Here is a 21,649-nt window from a genome sequence, read left to right on the forward strand (position 1 = left end):
TCGATACTCACCTTCTCTCTCCTTTCTGGCGTTGTTTTGGCAACGTTTATATTGCCATTCGTTGGTTCGCGAGAAAAAAAAATGTATTCAAGACTACTGGGTCTTCATGTGAACATTAAACTTGGAATGTGTACGCTATTGCATCGACGACGTTCATCAATCTCAGTCCAATTTCCATATTAATAACTCTCTTTATTATTCTTCTCAAAATCATTCCATAAAAAAATACATTTACTTAATTATTGACTAGTAGCAGCTTTGCTCGTGGGTCTAGAATGTATTTTTATTCTTTTTTCAAGCTCGTAACTGAAAATTGAGTGGAATGTTGGATGAACGTAAAAGGATTATGCGATGTTTGTCTCGTAAATTGTAGATTGGATCGTGATTTCGGACAAACGAGAGATCATACAAAAATGAAGTTATCGTATATACAGTTTTTTTTTCACAGCTCAAAACAATATCGCTGGGGTTTGAATATGTCGTCGTCACTTGACAAAAATATTTCGAAATTAATATCACTGTGACGACACTGATCATCCGAGATGAAAGAAATCTAAATATTTATTCTTTTGATATTCCAATATTTTTATATATCATATATATACGCACTCTCATATACTTAAAATCGATTAGCTGCGGCAAATCTTAATATCTTACACGGAGGTTGAAGAACAACATTTGTACAATTTCATCAAAATGCAGGAAGGCGAAGACCAACCAACGCGCTTCCTCACGCTCACTTTTTGTCAACTTATAATTATTTCAGTATTGTTATCATTATCATTATTATTATCGTTAGGTATGCGACCTTCCTGATTTCGATTTAACATCACATCATTTAAAATCTATGTATTACAGCTTAATTGTACTTTCATAACGCAGAGTCTTTTTATTTCAGATCGACAAATCTTGATCGAAAAAATCACACGATTATGAGCGTTTATAACGTCATTATGAACGAACGAAAAAAGCTATGATCTTTGTTTTTGTTGTTAATTTCTCGAACGACGAAGTAATGTTCGATTGATGGACCTCGTCGGATGCGAAAAAAAAATTGTTCGCGAGAGTTTCCTTTTCTTTTTTATTTGTTCACGCGTCCAAAAATGAAGTTTTTTTTTGTTTTCTTTATTTTCTTTTTCATTGATGGATATGGTAGATTGTTTCTTTATTTTCTGGTTGCATTTGGGGATATTGTGAAATGAATAACAACGTAATGCATTTGATGAGCGATTGTTTATTATGCTCTTATGATCACTTGTCATACAGGTAACGATGCTTCCTCATGAATGAAAATAGTTAATATATTATATTTTTACTTTTATAATTATTTAACATTGAAAATGGAAAGAAGGAGAGAAAAAAAAAGAAAAAAAAGTCATACGCTCGAATGGATGAAAGAATTAACAGTTTGGTGGTGGAGATGCAAATAAATGTGTGGTGGGAGGGCGTCGGGCAGGAGGAGTCGACAGAATGTATAGTAGATAATATAATTAATTCATTTTTTTTTCTAGTTTTTTTCTTCATTAATGGTAAATTCTTATCCTTCTTTCATTCTTTCGTATTATTTTTTATTTCTTTCTTTTTCTCTTTTCTACTTCGTCATAATTGCGATCATAATTAATATTACCATACTCTATTTCGCTTCTCGACTGACACACGCGTCGGAGCGTTGGGGCTGGAGGGGGGTGGCGGGGAGGGATGATGACATATGGAGAAAGGAGAATTTCGTGAATACATATACAGAGAATCTCTAAAAAATAAATATATGTATACATATATATGATATATGACGGATACGTATATACGCATATTTATATATACAAAAATTATGTGCCCGTAAATAAATAAAAAGGTATTACCTACAGCCTGGCAAGCCATGTGTGATGCATGAACAAATTCATTTTCTTCTCTCTTTTGCCCAACACATGTCTATCATTTTTATCATCATTAAAACAAAACGCAATATATATTTATATAGATATTTGTTAAATTTCGAAATACATACGATTAATCACGGATATAGAAATAGTCGGTTGAAAGATGAATAAAACAAAATAACGGTTTACTCGTTTGATAATAAAATTCACTTATAGTCGATAGAGACGCGACGCGGAGGATTGTTTCGTTTATAATCGAAATATCGAACCTCTTTGATTTATTTTCCTCATAATCTTGGCTAACACGATTATCATTATTCAACTGTTTTTCTATATTTATATTCATACGTACGTATATACACATAAGAGATATATGTACATGTATGGGGCAAAAGATGCTCGTAACTTTGGATTTGTGCCTCAAAAATCAATACAAAAGGCATCTAAATATCTTTTCTTGTTTTGTTTGTTTGTTTGTTTGTTTGTTTGTACAATGCAATTATACGGATGATAAAAAAACGGAGAGAAACGAAATGAATGAAAAATTGCAAGAACGCCGTCTCTCTTGCGTCGCGCGAGGAAACAGCTCGAAATTTCGTCGATTTTCTCGCTACCCGAGTTGTGAAAGTGATGGAGGATAAAAATCAAATATCTCCGTTAATTTGCCGAATTTTCGAGCCAACGACGAGCGCGCGCCGAAAGGGAAACGTATCTCGTTCAATGATATAATCAACGATGCGGCGTATAATCCGGAAAAGAAGCAAATTTAAGCAAAGTGTAGTATTATTACTATCGATGATTTGACACAACTTTGAGGATGACGAGTATGCTTGTTATTCTATATAGTATTTCCTTCATGACATTTCGGATGTAACATGTGGTGGGTGTATGTATGTATGATTGCGTCGTTCGGTCAGAATTTTCGAGGAACGAGTTCCGGCGACGATATAACGTCGCGGAAGCGAACGAAAAAGTTAAAAAAAGACGGTTTAAAATGTTTATGGCGAAACGAGGCAACAACGAAAAAAAAATGGATAAACGGGGGAAAAAAAGAAAAAGAAAAAGAAAAAGAAAATCACGCGCCGGTCACGGATGACATTGGATCGTTTCTAGCACGTTTTCTTAAACTTACTATACTCTTGGTTTATTTTTTTCTTCAACTTTTCTCTTTATAGCCAAAGGAATGTTAAGGTACAATACTCGATCGTACTTCACCAGTGACGAACGATCTCTGCTTCTCCGGGTTCATACATTTCACGCTCTCTCGCTCGCTCTGCTCTCACTCTCTTTAATTTTCTTTAACTATCATTATTTATATTACTCTCTTTTTCTCTCTCTCTCTCTCTGTTTTTTTTTCTTCACTTTTTCTATGATAACCTTCCGCAGCCAGCTGCGCTCGATCTCGGCGGTAATATTGTATAATCGTGAAAGTTTCTTCTATGGCTAATCGACCGCGCGTGTCTTATTTTCTCCCATCATCTTCCTCCGATAGGTGTTTTTGTTTTATATCTTTTTTTTAATCCCATTTTTTGTTTTTTTTTTTTGTTATTTTTTCTTTTTTTCATCATTCAGATCTCTCTCACTTTTGTACATCAATGTCGTGCTGACACACGCGTTTATTACATTATTACGAACCATTATTCGCACGCCGTGTGTTTGCGCATACTTATTTTATAATATACGTGTATAAGTATGCGCGGACTCGCATCCAGCATCACGAAATAAAGCACACGAGTTGTACGGGAAATTCCATTCGCTTCTCTTTCCGTGTATGTTTATTCTTTTCTATCATTTCATCTCGTTCCGCGCACGCGTACGCGTGGTCTTTCAACTCGATAGTATCGATCAATCTTCGAATATAGGTGTACTTGTTGTACGTACGTTTTTTCTATTTTTCACGAGACGGAATCGTCCTTCGAGTTATGTAGCGATTCTCGCGACTATCCACGGTTATAATTATTATTTTTAATCTGAAATATGTATATGCGTATGCATGTGTGCGTGCGCGCGCACACACGCATACACGTGTATACTTAGAGTCAACAAGGTACGTATAAATATTCCTCTTTATAAGCGATTTTCTACGGTGCTTGAATTTTCAATATCCCTCCACTTGTTTTTCTCAACGTTTCGATTTTCTTGTACAAAATCGACTAGTTTTTAATCGGTGCTGCAACGGGAGATGTATCGTCCCTAAAATCTCGAAATTCTAAATAAATTGTTGACGTTTTGGAATTTTATAAAGCACGAGTGAGCTTCAAATTATTTTCTAGAGTTTTGCTTTGAATTTTGGCGATTCTGCTGCTGGTACTCGACGAACGGCAAGGTGCACCGAACATCGCTACCCGCGGGGCAGCATGAAAAAACAAGTCGATAATAATAATAACCAAGTTATTAACAATATCTAAACACTTCCGATGATACGGCATTGAGAACAGTTTTTCCTTGTTCGTACGAACCTTTTGACCGCGTATTCGTGTCTATTTCTATACTTTAGTGTCGTCTCTCTAGTGATTTCTCTCGTTTTTAATCTCGATAAGATGCACGACCGAACGTCATCTTATCGTTATATGAACCTATAGTTTTTTTGTCAAGTTCGCATCGGTAATAGAGCGAGACGGCGCTGCTGGGTTCGTGGGTCGACAGAGAATAAAATTCTTGTGTTATTATTGACCGAATGCAACTGCCTAATGAATTCAAAACGCGTTGGGTTCGATCAAAACTGATTCGTAGTTTTTGAACTTTAGGCCTGATCGATTTCAAGTGAAATATCACTCGAAACAACACACGCTGCATACACGAGTGTTCGCAAACAACGACAAAAATACAAATAAACTGAGCACAGCGCCACCCTCGCAGAGAATATAGAGTGTTGAACAAATTTTTATTTAATTCCCGAGTGCGCTCAACGTATTCTTTAATAATTATTTATTCACAATGGGGGCTTTGCTTCCCATCGTACTCTAGCAATCCTCAAAGGATCTATAAATTTCTTTAATTTTTGTTATCCCTCTTCTTACTTATCTTCTCTCGTATCTCATCACAAACTTGACAATGACCCAACAACGTTGGCTGGCTCATTTCGTCGTGAAAACAAACTTTCTACCAGTACCATTTGTTTGCTCATATTTATTTTTCATATATAGCAACCACGTGCTTCTTATTTATATATACGTTTTAACGATTCGGGCTTGTCACTCAAAACGATTATTTTTTTTAATCTCACTTTTTTTTTTCATCAAGATAACAACGATTTTAGCATTTCCTTCCGGCCTATTGTCAACAGATACGATATAATTGATGTAAAACTGCGAATTCTTTTTTGTCTCACTACCGAAGGATGTAACAGTTATGATGCGTGTGATAAGTTTTTCCGATTGTTTCGAATATTTCGGTGCTTATCGGAATCGTCTTGTCGCCGCACCAATCATAATCAAGTATAAAGATGCGTTGTGTGTGTGTGTGTGTGTTCGGTAGAGACTCGAAGTAACCATTTATATTAAAAATTGGAAAAGGCTGAACGCGCTCTGGCTATCAATTTTTGTGCCTATTGTATCGCGATACACTTTATTCGTCATCGACCGATTTTCTTCTTTTCTATTTTATTTTTATTATGTTTACGTCGCTATAATAACGGTCGTATTTAAATCCCTCGTTCAGGCAGCACGTTGCATAGTACAACGTTGCATAGTAGTTTTTAGTTCTTGTTCGTTACCTGCTCAGAGTTAGATTTCGAGCCTTGCTTGGCGTTAGTTTTGGTATTATTAACACTTCGAGGGTTTTATTAAACTCTAGTTATTGACTCGACGAGTCTGAAATTAAAACTCAATATGAGAATGAAGGCAAAACTCGAGATTTATGAATTCATTCTTTTAACGTTGTTCTGAATTGATAGATAATAAAGGGACCCTGTGCCATTGAATTTTCAGAAGCAATATTTGCTCTCATTTTTAGCCCAAACAATAAATATCAAACGAAAAATCAACCGCCAAAGCTCTGCAATTTTCTGTATCGTGAAATAAGAAATTCCTCGCATTTTGTTCATTCCTCAGGACTTTGATAAGACAAAATTGAAATCCGTTAAGGTTCTGGATAAAAAAATTTCTCATTTTTTTTTTTTTTTGTACAAACACACGTTCGTGAGAATCGATGGGGGAATCCCTTAAATGTCATAGGCTTGAGCATAGAAGAGAGAGAGAAAAAATAACACGTAACAGAGTTGCAATAGAATAAATCGAGATATGCGATGAAAATTCCTCTACAAATTTTTAAAAAACCCTTTCTCTCTTTGTCTCGTGTCTTTAGTTGGCAAATCATTTGAAACGTGGCCAAGGGACGTGTATTTATGGCACTATATCGCGATCGAATCGTGTAACTGCACTTTTTGTTTTTTTAATAGTATTTTTGTTTCTATAGGTAGATATTTTCCCTCTTTTTGTTACTGATCCTCGTTAATCCCGCTCTTACCGAGATCGAATTTCGTGATTCTCTTAAAAGTCATTTTATACTAATAATTTTATTCAAACTTTGTTGCATAATTTCAATCGTTATAATATCTTCGGTATTGAATGACGCAAATGAGTCGTCGATACCTCAAGCATAGATGATTCAATGAAAATCGGATAAGCAAATGAAAACACCAAAATCAAGAAATATGAAAGACGGTTAAAAACAAATATATATATATGTATGTATGTGTGCACATGCGTATGCGTTGGGTCGTGTGTTTTATGATATTAAATGACGCGGGATGCAGAGTCCTATTGACGGGTCGCGTGAATTGTATGTTATCTGTTTTCCGTAGCTTTGAACGTTACAAACGTGAAATGGATTTTTCCTGTCTATTCAATGATTGTTCTAGTGAGAGTTGTTTCAATTTAAAACCAATTCGAATAGATGAAATTCTCATTCTCTTCCTGGTAACTCGGCTCGTGTGTATACGGTATCGTTGATATTATTTTTTTTTTCTTCACCATTTTATCGTTACACGTTTACGATATTTTGTAATGTAATTAAGCGAACCTCTGAGAATTTCAATATCTCCGGTAACCATCTCGAAATGAAAAAATCTCCCTTCAATCTTCTAAACTTTTAATACGAATGGCGTTCGAATTTTTGATGTGTCAGTGTCGAGTGAATGATGACGATGATGATGACGATGACGATGATGATGATGACGATGATCCTCAAAAAGTGAGTTCGTCGAGGGTAATTAAAATTTGAATAAAATTCGAGCAGTGAGAGCAGATTTCAAACGTCGATCAAGTTCGTGTATACGATATTTTTAATATGCATTTTCAATACTATAGATTCTCAGTGTTTATTCGCTAATCGAGGATCGACGAGGATACTGTAGTATCTACGATAGTCATTTCAAATTACAACTTATGATAAGGTGTTTTTCTTGATTTTTAGTTTCGCGTCAAGTCGGCCGTTCGCGCACAACAAGAGCCAACAAATTCTACAAACACGAGTCCAATTGTGCGCGAACATTCGATTTCTACGAATCCCATGAAATACAATGCACCATCAATATATGAATGTATATACCCAGCACACACGCACACACATTCACACACATACAAGAACACATTTATATCAATATATATATATATATTTGTTTATGATTTAATATACTTTTATGTGATGAAATGAGTTGGTGAAAATGATCGATTGGTAATGCTTGAAAACGGGAATTCCAAGTGTTAACGATTTCGCTTCAACTTTTTTATTCCACCAACAGAGTAACATCGTGGGTTTTTTTTTTTCGAACAACTCGCAGGTAGCATTGGAAAGAATAAATTTTGAAAAGATTTCAATTTCGGGAGGAAACACTAATCATTTTCGGCTAAATTTTTGTTATCTTTTTTCAACAAGAAGTTTGTCTATTGGACTACCAAAGAGACATTCGAAACGGACTTTGGAGAGTATAACGAGCATTTCGGACGATTCGTCGGATTCGAAGGAATAAAAAAAGAAATGAATGAATAAACGAGAAAACGTCGGACAAAGGCATAATGCTGGTGAATAAAGGTAATTAGAATAAAATGACAGGGTTGAGGGGACAAATTAATAGAAAAAAGGTACTCAGCCTGAAAACTCCACAAGTCCGGAAAAAGCATTAATCTCTTTGATTCTTACCCAAGCTTTCTTTTCTCTCTCTCTCTCTCTCTCTCTCTTTCTCTCTCTTGAGGAAAGTAGGATCAGCGTTGTACGCGTTTCGAATTCTTTCTTTCATGCTTATTTGCTCCCCCCACCCACGAATGGTGAGCAAAAGGGAGAGGGGAATGATTCTGTTTTGATCGGTTCTCCCCCGTCATCGGCGCAATAGCAAAAACTTTTTATTTTATTCCCCGATCACACCTTTGCTGTGTCGCATTGCGATTAGTTTTTTTTTTTTTCCTATATACCACGTTCAGGATATAGACGCGCAGAAGAAAGCTCCTTTATCCCGAATTCGGTCCTTGCTCGATGAAGGTTCGCTTGCCGCGGAGCTATTTTTCCTGCGCAAAACCAAAATTGCTACATTTTTTACACGGCATTGGAGATTCAACAAAATATATATACATATTCATTATCGTCATCTTCTTTCAGACGTTTTCATTTTCCCTTTTATTTTACGTTTAAACAGGTAATTTCGTATTATTTTCTCTCTCTCTCTTTCTCTCTCACGATAACAAAAGATTTCATCATCGTTCTTACGTAATACGCGTAATGTTTTCTTTTTCAATTTTGTCTTTTGCTACCCGAAAGTTGTTCGATGGGGGATTCTCATCCAAAATAGGATCCAACGATATTTACAATATTATTCCCGTTTATCAATGGTAGGTAACTTTCGCGACGATGAAAGAATGAGTGAAATGGATGGATGGGAAAAAGAATAATAATAATAATAACCGTATGAATCTAGAGATTGATAAAGCCGGGGACGAATTAATATTCACGAACGATGATTCGCATTGAGAAAGAGAATGATGAAAAGAGCCCTTTGAAACGGCATTATTTAACAACGATGATACTCGTTAAAAACTAATAGTTTCCTACTCATTTCCATCATTAATATAGTGTTGTAATGGTTTCCGTATAATTTCATACAAGATTTATTAGTGTTATACGATGCAATGCTTGCGTATATATGCACGAATGCCGCGGTAAACCATCTCCTGGGAGAATAAAATAATGAGAATAAAATCAGCTCATTATTATCGTCTATCGTCACTTATACGCTAATCGTACTCCACCTAATTACACCGATACGAGCAGCTATATCAAATTTTCACTTTTCTTCCTTTCTCGATCCTCCCACCTAACGCTATGACAATTTTATACTTCCCATATCCCACCCCAGCCCGCCAACCTTTTCTCCAAAATATTTACTTCCTTACTTCCTTAACTATTTAACACGATCTTCATGGTACAATATGTGAATGAATAATGTATTATTTCTGTCACTTTTCGAATGTTTGTATGAATAATATATATACATATGCGTATATATGATAGGAGCTCGAAGGACAAGAGACTCGCGGAGAGTCAATTCATACAATAGTCAACATATACAATTGTAAAACAATATTTAATCATGCTCGTACTCGCGGACGCAAATATTATGTCAACAATATTTATAATATCATTCTATTACTCGTTATCTCATTTATATATATATATATATATATATGTATATATATATTTCTCTCTCTTTTCCTTTATCTCTCACGCCTTGTATATATATTTCTCTGCGTTTTTCCCTGCTGTCAATATATTATCATCAATAATGTTATATATTTATAAATATACATTTCATCATTATTTCAGTGTTATTTTGTATCTTTTTATTCTTTTCGAAAAGCGGTGATCCAGCGCCCTTTGCATTTTTTTGTCTCACTCCTTCTCTCTTTATGTTTATATCGTTCTATTTTCCGCGAGTCCGCGATTGTACACGCTTTTTATCGACGATGTTTCATCGTCGTTCTTCCACAAGCCCGTCCTATTAATTTCTTTTTTGTTAAATTCTACATCAGATTTACTGCTTCGTTTTTATTTAACTATTTTATTATTTTTTTTTGTTTTTTTTTCTTTACCAGCGCGTCAATTCATTACGATTACTAACTATACTCCTATTATTCGCTAATCGGCACGACCAGAAAACTTTTCTTACTCGTTCTCTCTCTCTCTCTCTCTCTCTCTCCCTATTCGCTGCTACGCTGCTGGAGTTTGAACACGGATTTGATTGACCCAAAAACAGCCCCCCTAGCTCCCAAAGAAAATCGTATGGAATTAAGTCGTTTTTTTTCCATATTCGTAAATATTTTAACAAACTTCTCATATGCCTCAAATTCACGAATAGTAATAAATATAACAATCTCATTATATTATTATTATTGTTGTTGTTGTTGTTGTTGTTGTTGTTGTTGTTGTTGTATGGGAAATTTGAGGACGGGCATTCCTCGTAGCCCACTTTTACCGTCCCAACTGTGCTCCGTCTGTTAGGTTTAAAAAAAAATACCATAGCAAACGGCGAATCTTTTCGTAATATTCTCACTATTTTTTGTACGCGTCTGATATTTCATAAAATTCGCTTTGCGGCCGGTCGCCCGAAATGTTTATACTGCAAGAGATCATATTTCTTGCAATCTTTGTAATATTTGTTTTCATCATCAACGTACGTGAATTCGCCTCGGATTGTTCGCCTCTGTTTTACGCTATTTTTTTATACACCTTTCGATTTTTCTAAATAGCTACGTAACACGATTTATTTTATTTTTTTTTCTTTATCTTGACAAACGAGCGCCATTTCGTGGCGATTCTCTGACGCGTATGTATGTATGTATACATCTCAGCCGTCAATGACGTCGAAAACCTACTAGGGGCGAAGAAACAACGATCGTGGAATGGAATATGAAAATCTTCAATATAACGAAATGGAAGAAAAAAGAACAAATTCCACCAGGTCGGTAAAAAAAACATGCCTCGTAGTCACGATTCTCGCGATTAGCGGTTGTGGCATTTTAATTGAAAATGCTCAAATAGCGACAACACAACTTGTATCAATTGAAAATTCATGGGCATCGCGAGATGATTGAAAAACGTACTGAATGGACGTTAAAACGCGATCTCGATCGCCGGACCAGCCAGCTCTATATGTGCGTATATATTCATATATACATTGATTTTATGTATGTGACATATTGATACATACGCTATGCATACATGTATACATACTTAATATTCGAGTGTGATCGAAAGCTTTCTTCGTCCGTACTTTATTAATCTTTGGTATTCGTGCGAACGATTTTTTTCGAAGCTCCTTTTATCGTGTCGAACAAATACGCGTCGATATTTGATAAATCGAAAGAAATATTTAAACGCAAGCTGTTTGACTAAAGTCGCTCGTATTGCTAAGAAGAAAAAATGATTACGATCCTCATATCGGGGCGGAGCTTTGAAAATTCTTCGTATCGCTTTCCAAAGTTTGTTTCTATCGCGGTCTTTAAACATTATCGGATCGGATAGATAATTGGTATGATCGTCAAGGCATGCTCGCGGCGCTCGTCCAACTGAAAAATCTTCGGATTTTCTCGCAACGATTCGAGGCACGAATTGTTGAAAAGAAAAAAAAAAAAAAAAAAAAAACAAACGTGGTTGTTCGTGGCGTCGCGTGTCCTCGGCAAGTACGCATTAAATATCCGACGATTGCCAAAGATGTTGAATTTTTAGTTTAAAAACCAAACCAACTTTCGGAAACTACCATTTTCATAATCCTGAGACATATACATATATACATTATACATGCATGTATACAAGAGTTACCGACACGTGCTAATAATATATGTTGTATCTGGCTCTGATGTATATGCAACAATATGCGTGATAAAGCCCCGTAATGTGGTGTATCACAGAACAATTGTAGTAGTCTATATATCGATAATTATGTAACGAGAATGTTAAATGTTGGATAAACGTCGAGAAGTGACGTGTGATGGATACGTGTATGGAACTGTGTGATGCGATTAAATGAAAGTGATCAATCAAAATTTAACAATTGAACAATAAGAATGTTCTCTCTTACGTCGAATATATCGCTTTAGTTTGTTCTTTTTTCCCCGTATATCATCAGCGTCGCTAGGCGACAGCGACGACAATGTTTTCATCTTTGAATTTTTAATTCTTAGCTAAACTTTTCTCGACGAGTTGTGCCCTATATTCGGATAATCGATGTCCAAAGAAAGACATTTTTTTCACGTCAACCAACCTCCGTTGTTGTCGAATGTGCTTTTTCTCGGAATGAACAAGAAAATAGTCGGGGAAGACGAGAGAAAAGCCGTTGCTGTTTCGTCTCAAATGTCGAGGGGGCCAGGATTGGTTAACATTCCAATACGAAGAAGAAGAAGAAGAAGAAGAAGACGCAGGAGGAGATGGAGGTGGCGTTATCTCGTATTCTATCAAGAGTTGCGTGGGAGACTGGGTGTATCCGAGTATATCTGTGCCCGAGTGTGTGTGTGTGTGTTTTCAGTTTTCAATTTTTAGCTCTCTTGCAATGATCGCTGACAGATTTGTTTTCGTATTTGTCAGCGAGTTGAAACGTGTTTCGTAGAGTTTGATCTTTTGGGGATCGAACGACGATGAATAGATGGGGGGGGGGGGGGGCAGGAGGAAAAGGGGTTGAGTCAAGTTGAGTCGAGTTTGTTGGCGTTAACGGTGTCAAAGTTTGGGTTAAACTCGGTGATGTGAACGTGTAGAAGAGGGTCAGCAACGACGGCTGGGGCGACGGGGGCGGAGGAGGGAGGAATTTCGGGTAATCAATGAATCATGCCGGCAATGGCATTGTGACGTGCGCGTTTAGCCTCCTCCTCGCTGATCCTCTGCTGTATCAGGTATTCAGCGGTTCCGATAGTACTCGGATAACCCGTGATAGTGACAATTCGATTCCTCGTACCGGGAGCAAATACGCCCTTCTTAGATATCTGTATGTTGGCCCCACTCAGATGTTGAATCTCAGTGAGGGAACGACCGCCTGGTCCCAGTATAGCTCCCACTATAATCTCTGCAATTTCTATATCTACTTTCTTGGTCTCCTTGCTGCTGGCGTCTACCTGAGTAGGACTCTTACTTACGAGTGACAATTGATTCGTTCCCAGCCCGAACGAATTGTTGTTGAGATGTATCGCGCTTGCCGCTGTGTTGTTCTGTCGGAATGGATCGAACGGCTCGTATCGATCGAGCGGATTTCTCGGTGTTGGCGAGGTTGTTCCGAGGGCCGGTACCGTACCGATAGGACCGAATACACCGCCGTTGTTGTTCGAACCGTTGGCCGTCGTCGTTGTCTCTATCGGATTACCGAGATAACTCACGCTCGACGGCATACCTATACCCATACCGAGGATATTGTATTTTGCCAGTGTCGCGATCGCCGTCAATATTTCCGTTGCCGCTGGCTCCGAAAAACCCGTGCTTCGTAGATTCAATTTTATATGCTCGAGCAATTGAGTCGTTACCGGTGCCGTTCCCGTTGTTATCGCCGCTCCGAGATTCAAATTTAAACTCAGACCAGCTCCGTTCAGCAGACTCACTGCCCTCGTCCCCGTATCGAAACGTCAAACGAATCGAGCGCGCACGCACCACCCCAGTCATCGATAAACCGTAGACCGTACAGTCAGCGAGCCCGACCAAGAGAAACAAACAACAACACCATTGTACAATCGTTAATCGTATTTTTATTAACTTTTCTCAACGGGAAATACGATCTTGAAGTTTGCAATCGTACCAACGACGTTTTCCAATAAACTTGTCTCTTTTTTTTTTCTCCTATGTTATTTCAACTTTTAAATATTGCACGCTTCAATATCGTTCAGGTGGAGGGGCTTGACTTTTCGAAAAATCGCCTTTTTTTTTTCTTTCTATCGGTTTGTATTTTTTATTTGCCACGTGCATCGATACACTCGGACATTGAAATTGCGCTCGATTCGAATGTGATTTTTCGGAAAGAAAAAGGTGATTATTCAATAAATCACGGAGGCTAGTATAAGGAATAGAAAAAAAGAAAAAAAAAATGTTTTTTACATTGCTCACCGGTGTTGAGGCCGGCAGGTGGCGTGTAAGTTGGCGTTGTTGTCGGTGCTTGAGCATAAGGACTACCCGTTGGATTGTAATTGGCCACCGGTCCCGTAATATCGGCGTAACTGACGTTCAAGCATGTACCGCTCTGGGGATCGTCAGCTATTTTAGCAAGGATCATTAGAAGCGCATTCCGATTATTTTCCTTCTCCCCGATCACAGTTATGCAACGTTCTTGTAGCGAAACGTCCTTGGCCTTTTGGCTTATTTGCACGTAAGAGCCGGATTCTTCTTTTATCTGTTTTATATAGTTGCCGGCTTTGCCGATTATCATACCCGCTGTACTGTTCGGTACGAGTATCTTTACCTGCGACCAAAAAATACGACCGAATCAATCATTTTTTTCATCACAAAATTGGAGCCAACAATATCCAAACAAGGAAAAATTGCAAGTTTTTATAAACTTGAACGAAATTTTCGGGATCGAGATGTTTCGACTTTTCTATTCGAAAAGTCGTAATTTTGTTTCACAACTTACTATAATACTCTGTCTGATCGAAATATCGACCACTAGTTTGGTCGGGCATTCCACTTGAAAAATTTATCAATATTATGCACAAATTTTGTGAAAAAAGAAGGTCCATTTCAACGCAAGACTCCCCCGTCCTTAAAAGGTTAAAAGGAAAAAATCTTTCCATGATAATACGTCATCCACAGGCTATCTATTTTGATTCATAATGCACGAGCAATGAGCGATCACGGTGCAACGTTTAAAGACCCAGATACATGTGCGTCATTTAAACCATACGAGAGCTCGACAACTTAACTGGGTCATTGCTAACAGGCAAAAGTCACATAGTGATCTCACTCGTTCGACCGTTTAAAGTATGTGATACGTTACGTCTATTTTCAAGTCTTTCCATTATTCTATCTGAATCCATATCCCAATTCATATCGGATTTTCATTCAGCATTAAAACATTTCGTCCAATTTTTCCTTCAAATGACAATTTTTTTTACAATCAACAAAACGAGATGTACCGTAGAAATTCAGAATGGGAGTTATCATTTTCAAACATGACATAACTATAAATGAATAGAGAAAGAAAGCCATTCTGACATAACATTACAAGTATTGCGATAAAATCATTTTATATGTAAACAAAAGTTAATAACAGACTGGCAAACAAACCTCATGAATTACCTATCTTTTAAATGTAATGTATAATTCAATAATGGTCATAGTAAACATACTCTGTCCGGCGAAGCTTTGGAAATTTGTTCACCCAACTCTATTGCAGGTACGAGAATCCTATTTATGAGATACTGTACATAGCAAATGCTTGATGAACTCACCTGTTTGTCTCTTTCAGCTGTTGCTTTTCCTGTGTCAAAGTCAACAGTCGTTTTGGGTGTAAGATCAGGCTTTTCACGAATTTTTTCCATTATAAAATCCATAACGGCCATTATCGCTTCTACGCTGCCTGTTATTAAGCAGACTCGTTCCGAAGTTCCTAAAAAGTTGGAACAAAGAAAAACAAACTCAGCTTTGCAAGGTAAAATCGTTGATGGTTAATATTTCTTTGGTTGATTGTACAATTTTTTGGCAATTAAACCACCTTCTCTCGTATCAACTTTCAAATTACCTGGGTAGAAGTCACGAGCCTTGGACATTTTGACCCTCGCTTCTGTATCTTTCTGTAACTGGGCAATGGTTTCGCCACCTTTGCCAATAATGGCACCTGCGGCAACACCCGGCACCAGTACCTTGAGGTGATACATGCCATCTCCTCCTGCAAACAAATAAAATATTCAAATGAATAACGTCTTGACACAGTCAAAAAGTCTCAACTGCGGAGAACACTTTGTTTTTTTCTCTCAATTTTAGTTTTTTATTACAAATATTAATGAACCAGTTTATTAGCAGTAGTTTCTAACATCACGAGAATCGAATGTTCTTTTCAATTCTAATAACTCAATCTACAACGCATGGCTGCGGCGGGAAATTGGATTTATAAATTTGACAGGTGTGGTTATACATTCGATGTAAAAGGTTTCATCAAATTTGTGAGTAGAAAATATGTAAATGAAAGCAGAGCCATACATTCTGAACCCAATATAAGTACACATATGTAACACAACTAAAGGTAACAATAGCATTTTCATTCTGGAGACTAACACAATTTAATTTAATTAATTTCGATAACGTCTCAATAGTAAGTTTACATTTCACACTCGAAGGATGAAAGTTGGTTTGAGAATTCGTCAAATAAAGCTGAAAGATAATATTTTTCAAATATTAATGTATATTCCACACATTTGACATGGATTAATGTATTTAATGAGAAAAGATTTTTTTCTAGGTTATTTCACAGAACATACGAATACGATGGAGGGAACGATAATGACGATTCTCACAAACAAACAAAAAACGGAGCTCGAAACTACGAATCAAAAAATTCGCGCGTAAACTCAAATGGCGTAACAGTATCAAAACATTACAAAAAGAAAAAAAAAAAAAAATTCCGCAAAGCATGCTCAGGCAAGTTGGCGATGAATCGTGTCGTCACTCGCAATGATGAAAAACGCTCGGTTGTAGAATGTAGGAAGAGAAAATATGACACTGAAGTTTGCAACGTTGGAGTCCAACGAAGTGATTCGAAAAAACTCTCCAACAATTCCAGTAATTGTCCAATTCTGGTGGCTGCCTCATTTGCAATTCGTAGTTACTCAGTACGCATCAATGATTCTCGTGAAATAAAAAATTGGCAAATGTTTTTTTCGTTCATTTCGTTGGACTCCAACGTTGCAAACTTCGGCATCGTGAGAAAATAAGCTGAAAGCAGTTACGCCAGAAAAAAGACGTGACAATAATGAAAGCTTAAAATAAAATAGTATGCTTACGTGCAAGAAAAAGGTTAAAAGCAGCGAGAAGAAATTTTCTTTGTTTGAAGAATAGGCGCCGTAGGATAACAGCTGTTTGATAGATGGGGTGCAAAGCAGTACCGTAGACTGAAAACTCTCGAGTCGCTCACGGAACTCGGCATGGACCTTGACCTGAAGTACCGAGGCGCCTCCGTGTATTGGGGCCCGCTCAACCACACACACGACAGATATATGCATATATTTAGATATGTATATGCGATTGCCACGAAGGACTCACCGATGCGCCACATCCTGGGTGACCGCGCGCCACACCACCACGGTACGAAAGAACAATGATATTATACGGCCTTACGCGGTGACCTGTCGAAGTGGAGAATCAACGGGCGACCGAGAACGTTTCTACAATAACGGTAGAAACCGGAAGCTCGCGCGGATCCCTCGAAAACGGGTCAACATTAAGAAAATGCAGGACGTCCAATAGGTATTGTTTATCGTACGTAAAACCGGCAAATGACAGAGATCCAAAAGTTGTTTGAAAACTGGTGATGCACAGATATCGCTGGTAGTCGACATCCGTGAAACAGACAGATTGATGACGTCTCAACCAAGAAGACCGGACAGTGAAGAAAAAACGATGAAAAAAAATGTCGCGGGAGAATCAAAGTTGCGTAGTCACGGAGCTTCTCAGCGCCGTGACCGCGGACTGCTACCAGAAGTAGCAAGAAGCCTCCATTAGCGAGAGTTGTGGGACGCCCACGCATTGCAGCACGGTGAACGCGTATGAGAACCCGATGAGACCGTCAAATTCGAAAACGGGAATGTTTGTGCGCGACGCGCGCGTAAATGTGACGTTTGCGCCCTGAAGAAAACGCTGCAAGAAAAGAGAGAGAAGGAGGTTGGAGCCCTTTTTCCATCGCCCCTCTTCTTCTCTCTCCCGCCGCCACCGCTTTTACCACCTGACGGCACCTGACTTATCTTGGGCTGCTTGCGCGCGCTTTTATTTTAACTCGAGATTGAGGTTCGGTAAGAAGAAAGGAGAATTGTCTTTAAGTGAACGCGTTGTCTAAATTGTTGATGAAGAAATCCGAGGTTACAAATAAACGGTTAACCTAATAATGCAGAAACGAAAAAATGTCCAATACCCGTTTCAATTTTCCCGCCAACTTTTTTTTTTTTTTTTATAGCTCATTATAAAAAGACATGGTACTCGTTATCGGCAACGACACTGATAACAAAAATATAAAATCTAAGAAAAACATGGTTGCCCGCGCGTACAACTGTTGAACTGCAATGCGGGTAACCGCGCTTCTCCTCCTCTCCTTCCCCCACCCTATTCTCTGCAGTGACAGAGCACCGAGAGGTGTGCACCGCTTTCCGTTTTTCCGTGGTGAATACAACGAACGACAGTACTAGCCAAACTTACGAAAAAAGAGCGAAAAAAAAATCTATGAAATAAGCTACGTAACACTCGGCACAAGGAACTGTCATATCTTGTAAGGAAAATAAAAAGAGGGAATCGAGAGTAAACTGAATTGCGACGTCTGCGAGACCTGACAAAAAATACGCAGATGCGGCGTAAAAGAAGATGAGAAAACAATGGAATAGACGAATTTATAACAAATAGAAACAAGCCAGAAATTTGAACAATAGCGTGAACAGTGTACAAAAATCGTTAGTGCTGTTGCTAATTTATATGAAACAAATTTTAATTTGAATTCAACAAAAAATTAAACATAAAAAAAAAAACGAAAAATGTTTATCAATAATTACCTGAACCGTAATGGGACCTTTTGGTTGCCCCGTTTTCCACGTCGCAGTCGAGGGGTCGCTTCCTCGAATCCGCGATTTCTGGGGAGGGACACGTCTCCATTCCCGAGTCGGCAGCCATCTTGAGAGTCGTTAACAGCAGCGCACGATTGTGTATGCGTGCGCTTTTTTCTATACACATACGATCACAGAGCGAATTATAGTACACTCCCGTATACTATTACCAGTATATATGCATATACGTATATATCTCAGCGATACTATGAAACGCGTATTCTGTGTTTATCTGTATGCCTCGATAGGTGGCGGGATAGATATACGTATAAAAAATTTGTTTTTTTACAAGTAAAGATGGATAGAAATTCTTGTATGTAGGGAAATACCGATGGAGCAAGTGTGACGATATATAGGACACTCCAACACGGCAGACTACTCAATATCGCTTACACATATATTCATATGTATATACATATATAATATTTTTATATACTAAACTAATATCACGTCACGGAGAGCGAACGATTATTAATACTGACGATTGATGTAAGAGACCGAGTGAAAAAGTTAAAACTCCCACAAATATAAACTTTATGAAAAATTTACGATCGTAGTCTTCGGCTGTATTTTTTGTGGCAAAATTTGCGACTGTATAAAGCGAAAATTTTATTTTATAAAATGTGCGTTTTCAATATCTCATCATTCGTTAAGGAAATAAAAAATTAAAAAACAACAAAGATTTCGAATGTTTTTCCTTTCGATGTGTTATGTATAACGATCGAGGAGAGGGGTGTGAAAAAATATAAATATTACATGACACGCACAGAAACACGCGCGCACCCGAAAAAGAGGAGAAGGAGAAGAATAAGGAGGAGACGAGAAGCGAGAAGGACAAATGGACACAATCCTCGCTCTATTGCTCTGTGACGGGGCGCCCCCCTTTGACAGATCAAGAGCCCCGAAAAACTCTTCTCCCTCGTTGTGATGCATATACCGTTCGATTATCTTTTTGTCGGACACGCGCGCACACACGCACGCATACACACACACACACGCACACGCACACATGCACGCAAATACACGGGTTTTCTGGTGCAGCACGAAGGAACTTGTGGTGCGCGAGATACGCGCCTCCAAATCTCTTGACGAGCCTGTGTTACCCCCTTTTTCGCCCAACCCCTGCGCTCTCTCCCCGTGACTCGATAAAAGAAAGACGGAGCTATAATCACCGCGCGCGCTCTTCGATGCGATATATTGTTGGCCGTGTGTAGGTGGTTGGTTGGTTGGTTGAATTGACACTTATTGCGCGAGCGCGAGACCGATTCCTGTTTGTACCGCACGGCGCGAGAGCGTTATAAAACTCGAAGAATTTTACAACACGACACATACACACAAACACACACGTTGTACGAACCACACAGAACGCGCACAGCACGTTGACGACGATCCAGGTAATCGTCGTCGTTGTCGTCGTCGTCGATAGCGTACTAACGGATGATTCCAGAGAGGAATATTTTGTCAACGTAATCTTTTTTTTCCACCACTTCACGCGTGTGCACGAAGGATATACGCGTACTCTCTGTACATATATATATATATATATATATATATTATCAATGATACGTGTGTATGCGCGGGAGAGAAAGAGAGAGAGAGAGAAAGAGGACGACGATACGCGGAACGGCTCGCGGGCTGCCGCGTCTCACTGGCGACTGCTCACAGCACAGCTCCCTTGCCAACCAGCTGGTTTGATACTCGATGGATATCATCTCTCTCTATCCTTTTCTCGTAACACTACATCGCTCTTCCTCCTTCCTACCGTTTCTCCTGCTCTCTCTCTCTTGTTGTAGCTGTCTTTCCCCGAGCAGTGCTTTCTCACTCCTTCTCGCCCCCTCGAACTTGCAATCGTACGTACCATGCGCACGCGCCTGTCTCATCTCTCGCTCTCTCTCTCTCTCTCGCTCGCTCTCGTTCTCTATGACTGCGTAGTCGCATAGTGTGTCGCTAGGGCGACCCCCTTCTGTCGCTCGTCGCTCCGCCCGTCCAACTTCCCTCTCTTTCTGCCTTCTTGACCCCCTGCCGCTCCGAGTGTTTTAGTGATTCGAGCGCCCTCGCCATCTCCCGTCAGAACCTTCAGATTGTCTTTTCTCTTGCTCACTCGCTCTTCCTCTCATTCGATTTTAGCAGCTACCTCGCTTTTTCCTACCCTCCCAAATCAAATATTCTCACTTTTTTTTTCTATCAATTCGTCGTTCCCTCTCTTCGTATCGTTTTCTTCATCAAGCAACTCTCGCTATATAATAACCAAGCGTTCCCCGCTGTATAACCTCCTCCTTCCCGCTGCCACCGCTGCCACGACATTTATCCGCCATCTCCCGTCGATGCTTCTGTTGGCTACATATATTGCTAGATCGCGCCATCGGAATGAATACCAACATACCTATATATATATATATACACCGATCGCACGTTCGTGTACACTTTGATGAGTGCCCAGGGCCGTAAGCTAGTCTCGCTCGTAGTTGCATCGAGGCCGTTCGCGCTCTCGCTCTCTCATCCCCGGACGTGCATGAAACAGCGATCTCCTCCCCTCTATCCCTTTAGAATCGGTCCGTCGTTCGCCGTACGAAAGGGCACCGTTGAACCTGCGTACGCGCACGTCCACATATATAGCGAACGATTAGAAAAGCTACTCGTTCGGCTGCTCCCGCGCGATTTATTTATTCACTTTATGCGCGCACGCGTACACACGCGTGTTCCGTTTTTTTTTTTTATTTTTCTTCTTTTCCCTCATACTCGCATATCACAACTCGTTCTTTCTCGTAGGACTTTTCATTGTCATATGAAATTAAGCTATCCTGTAATCCTCTAATAAATGAACAAGAGCAGCAAACTGCTGTGCAAACGTGGCGGATGACTGTGAGCAGAAAATAAAATAATAGCGACGAAAGAGCAGCAGGTATAAATAAAAGAGAGAGCTTTTCAATGCTCGACGTTGAAACCTCTTCCTCGAGCTCCTCGAGTGACTTTGTCAAAGAGCTAGAGCGTATAAAACTTTACGAGAAAGTA

General features: G+C 38.8%; 1 protein-coding gene across 8 annotated transcripts; it reads right to left on the minus strand.

Annotated features, from left to right (window-relative positions):
- Positions 1-171: 171 nt before the first annotated feature.
- On the minus strand, positions 172-20,306 carry pasilla (RNA-binding protein Nova-1-like protein passilla). Of its 8 annotated transcripts, none has more exons than XM_043417017.1 (7): positions 19,810-20,304; positions 18,587-18,754; positions 15,577-15,723; positions 15,287-15,444; positions 13,938-14,298; positions 12,992-13,446; positions 172-8,380 (listed from the first exon to the last, which is right to left on the minus strand). In XM_043417017.1, exons 2-7 carry the CDS (start codon positions 18,702-18,704, stop codon positions 8,372-8,374), a joined length of 1,248 nt encoding a protein of 415 aa, XP_043272952.1. In that variant the 5' UTR covers positions 18,705-18,754; positions 19,810-20,304; the 3' UTR covers positions 172-8,371. The 8 variants fall into 8 exon arrangements, with proteins under 8 accessions (XP_043272952.1, XP_043272947.1, XP_043272949.1 ...); XM_043417015.1 differs by lacking the exon at positions 172-8,380 and adding an exon at positions 12,719-12,912 and having other exon boundaries at positions 19,810-20,305; XM_043417016.1 differs by lacking the exon at positions 172-8,380 and adding an exon at positions 12,787-12,930 and having other exon boundaries at positions 19,810-20,305.
- Between the last annotated feature and the right edge of the window lie 1,343 nt (positions 20,307-21,649).

The sequence above is a fragment of the Venturia canescens genome, chromosome 4 (assembly GCF_019457755.1).
Source record: "Venturia canescens isolate UGA chromosome 4, ASM1945775v1, whole genome shotgun sequence".
Taxonomy (NCBI): domain Eukaryota; kingdom Metazoa; phylum Arthropoda; class Insecta; order Hymenoptera; family Ichneumonidae; genus Venturia; species Venturia canescens.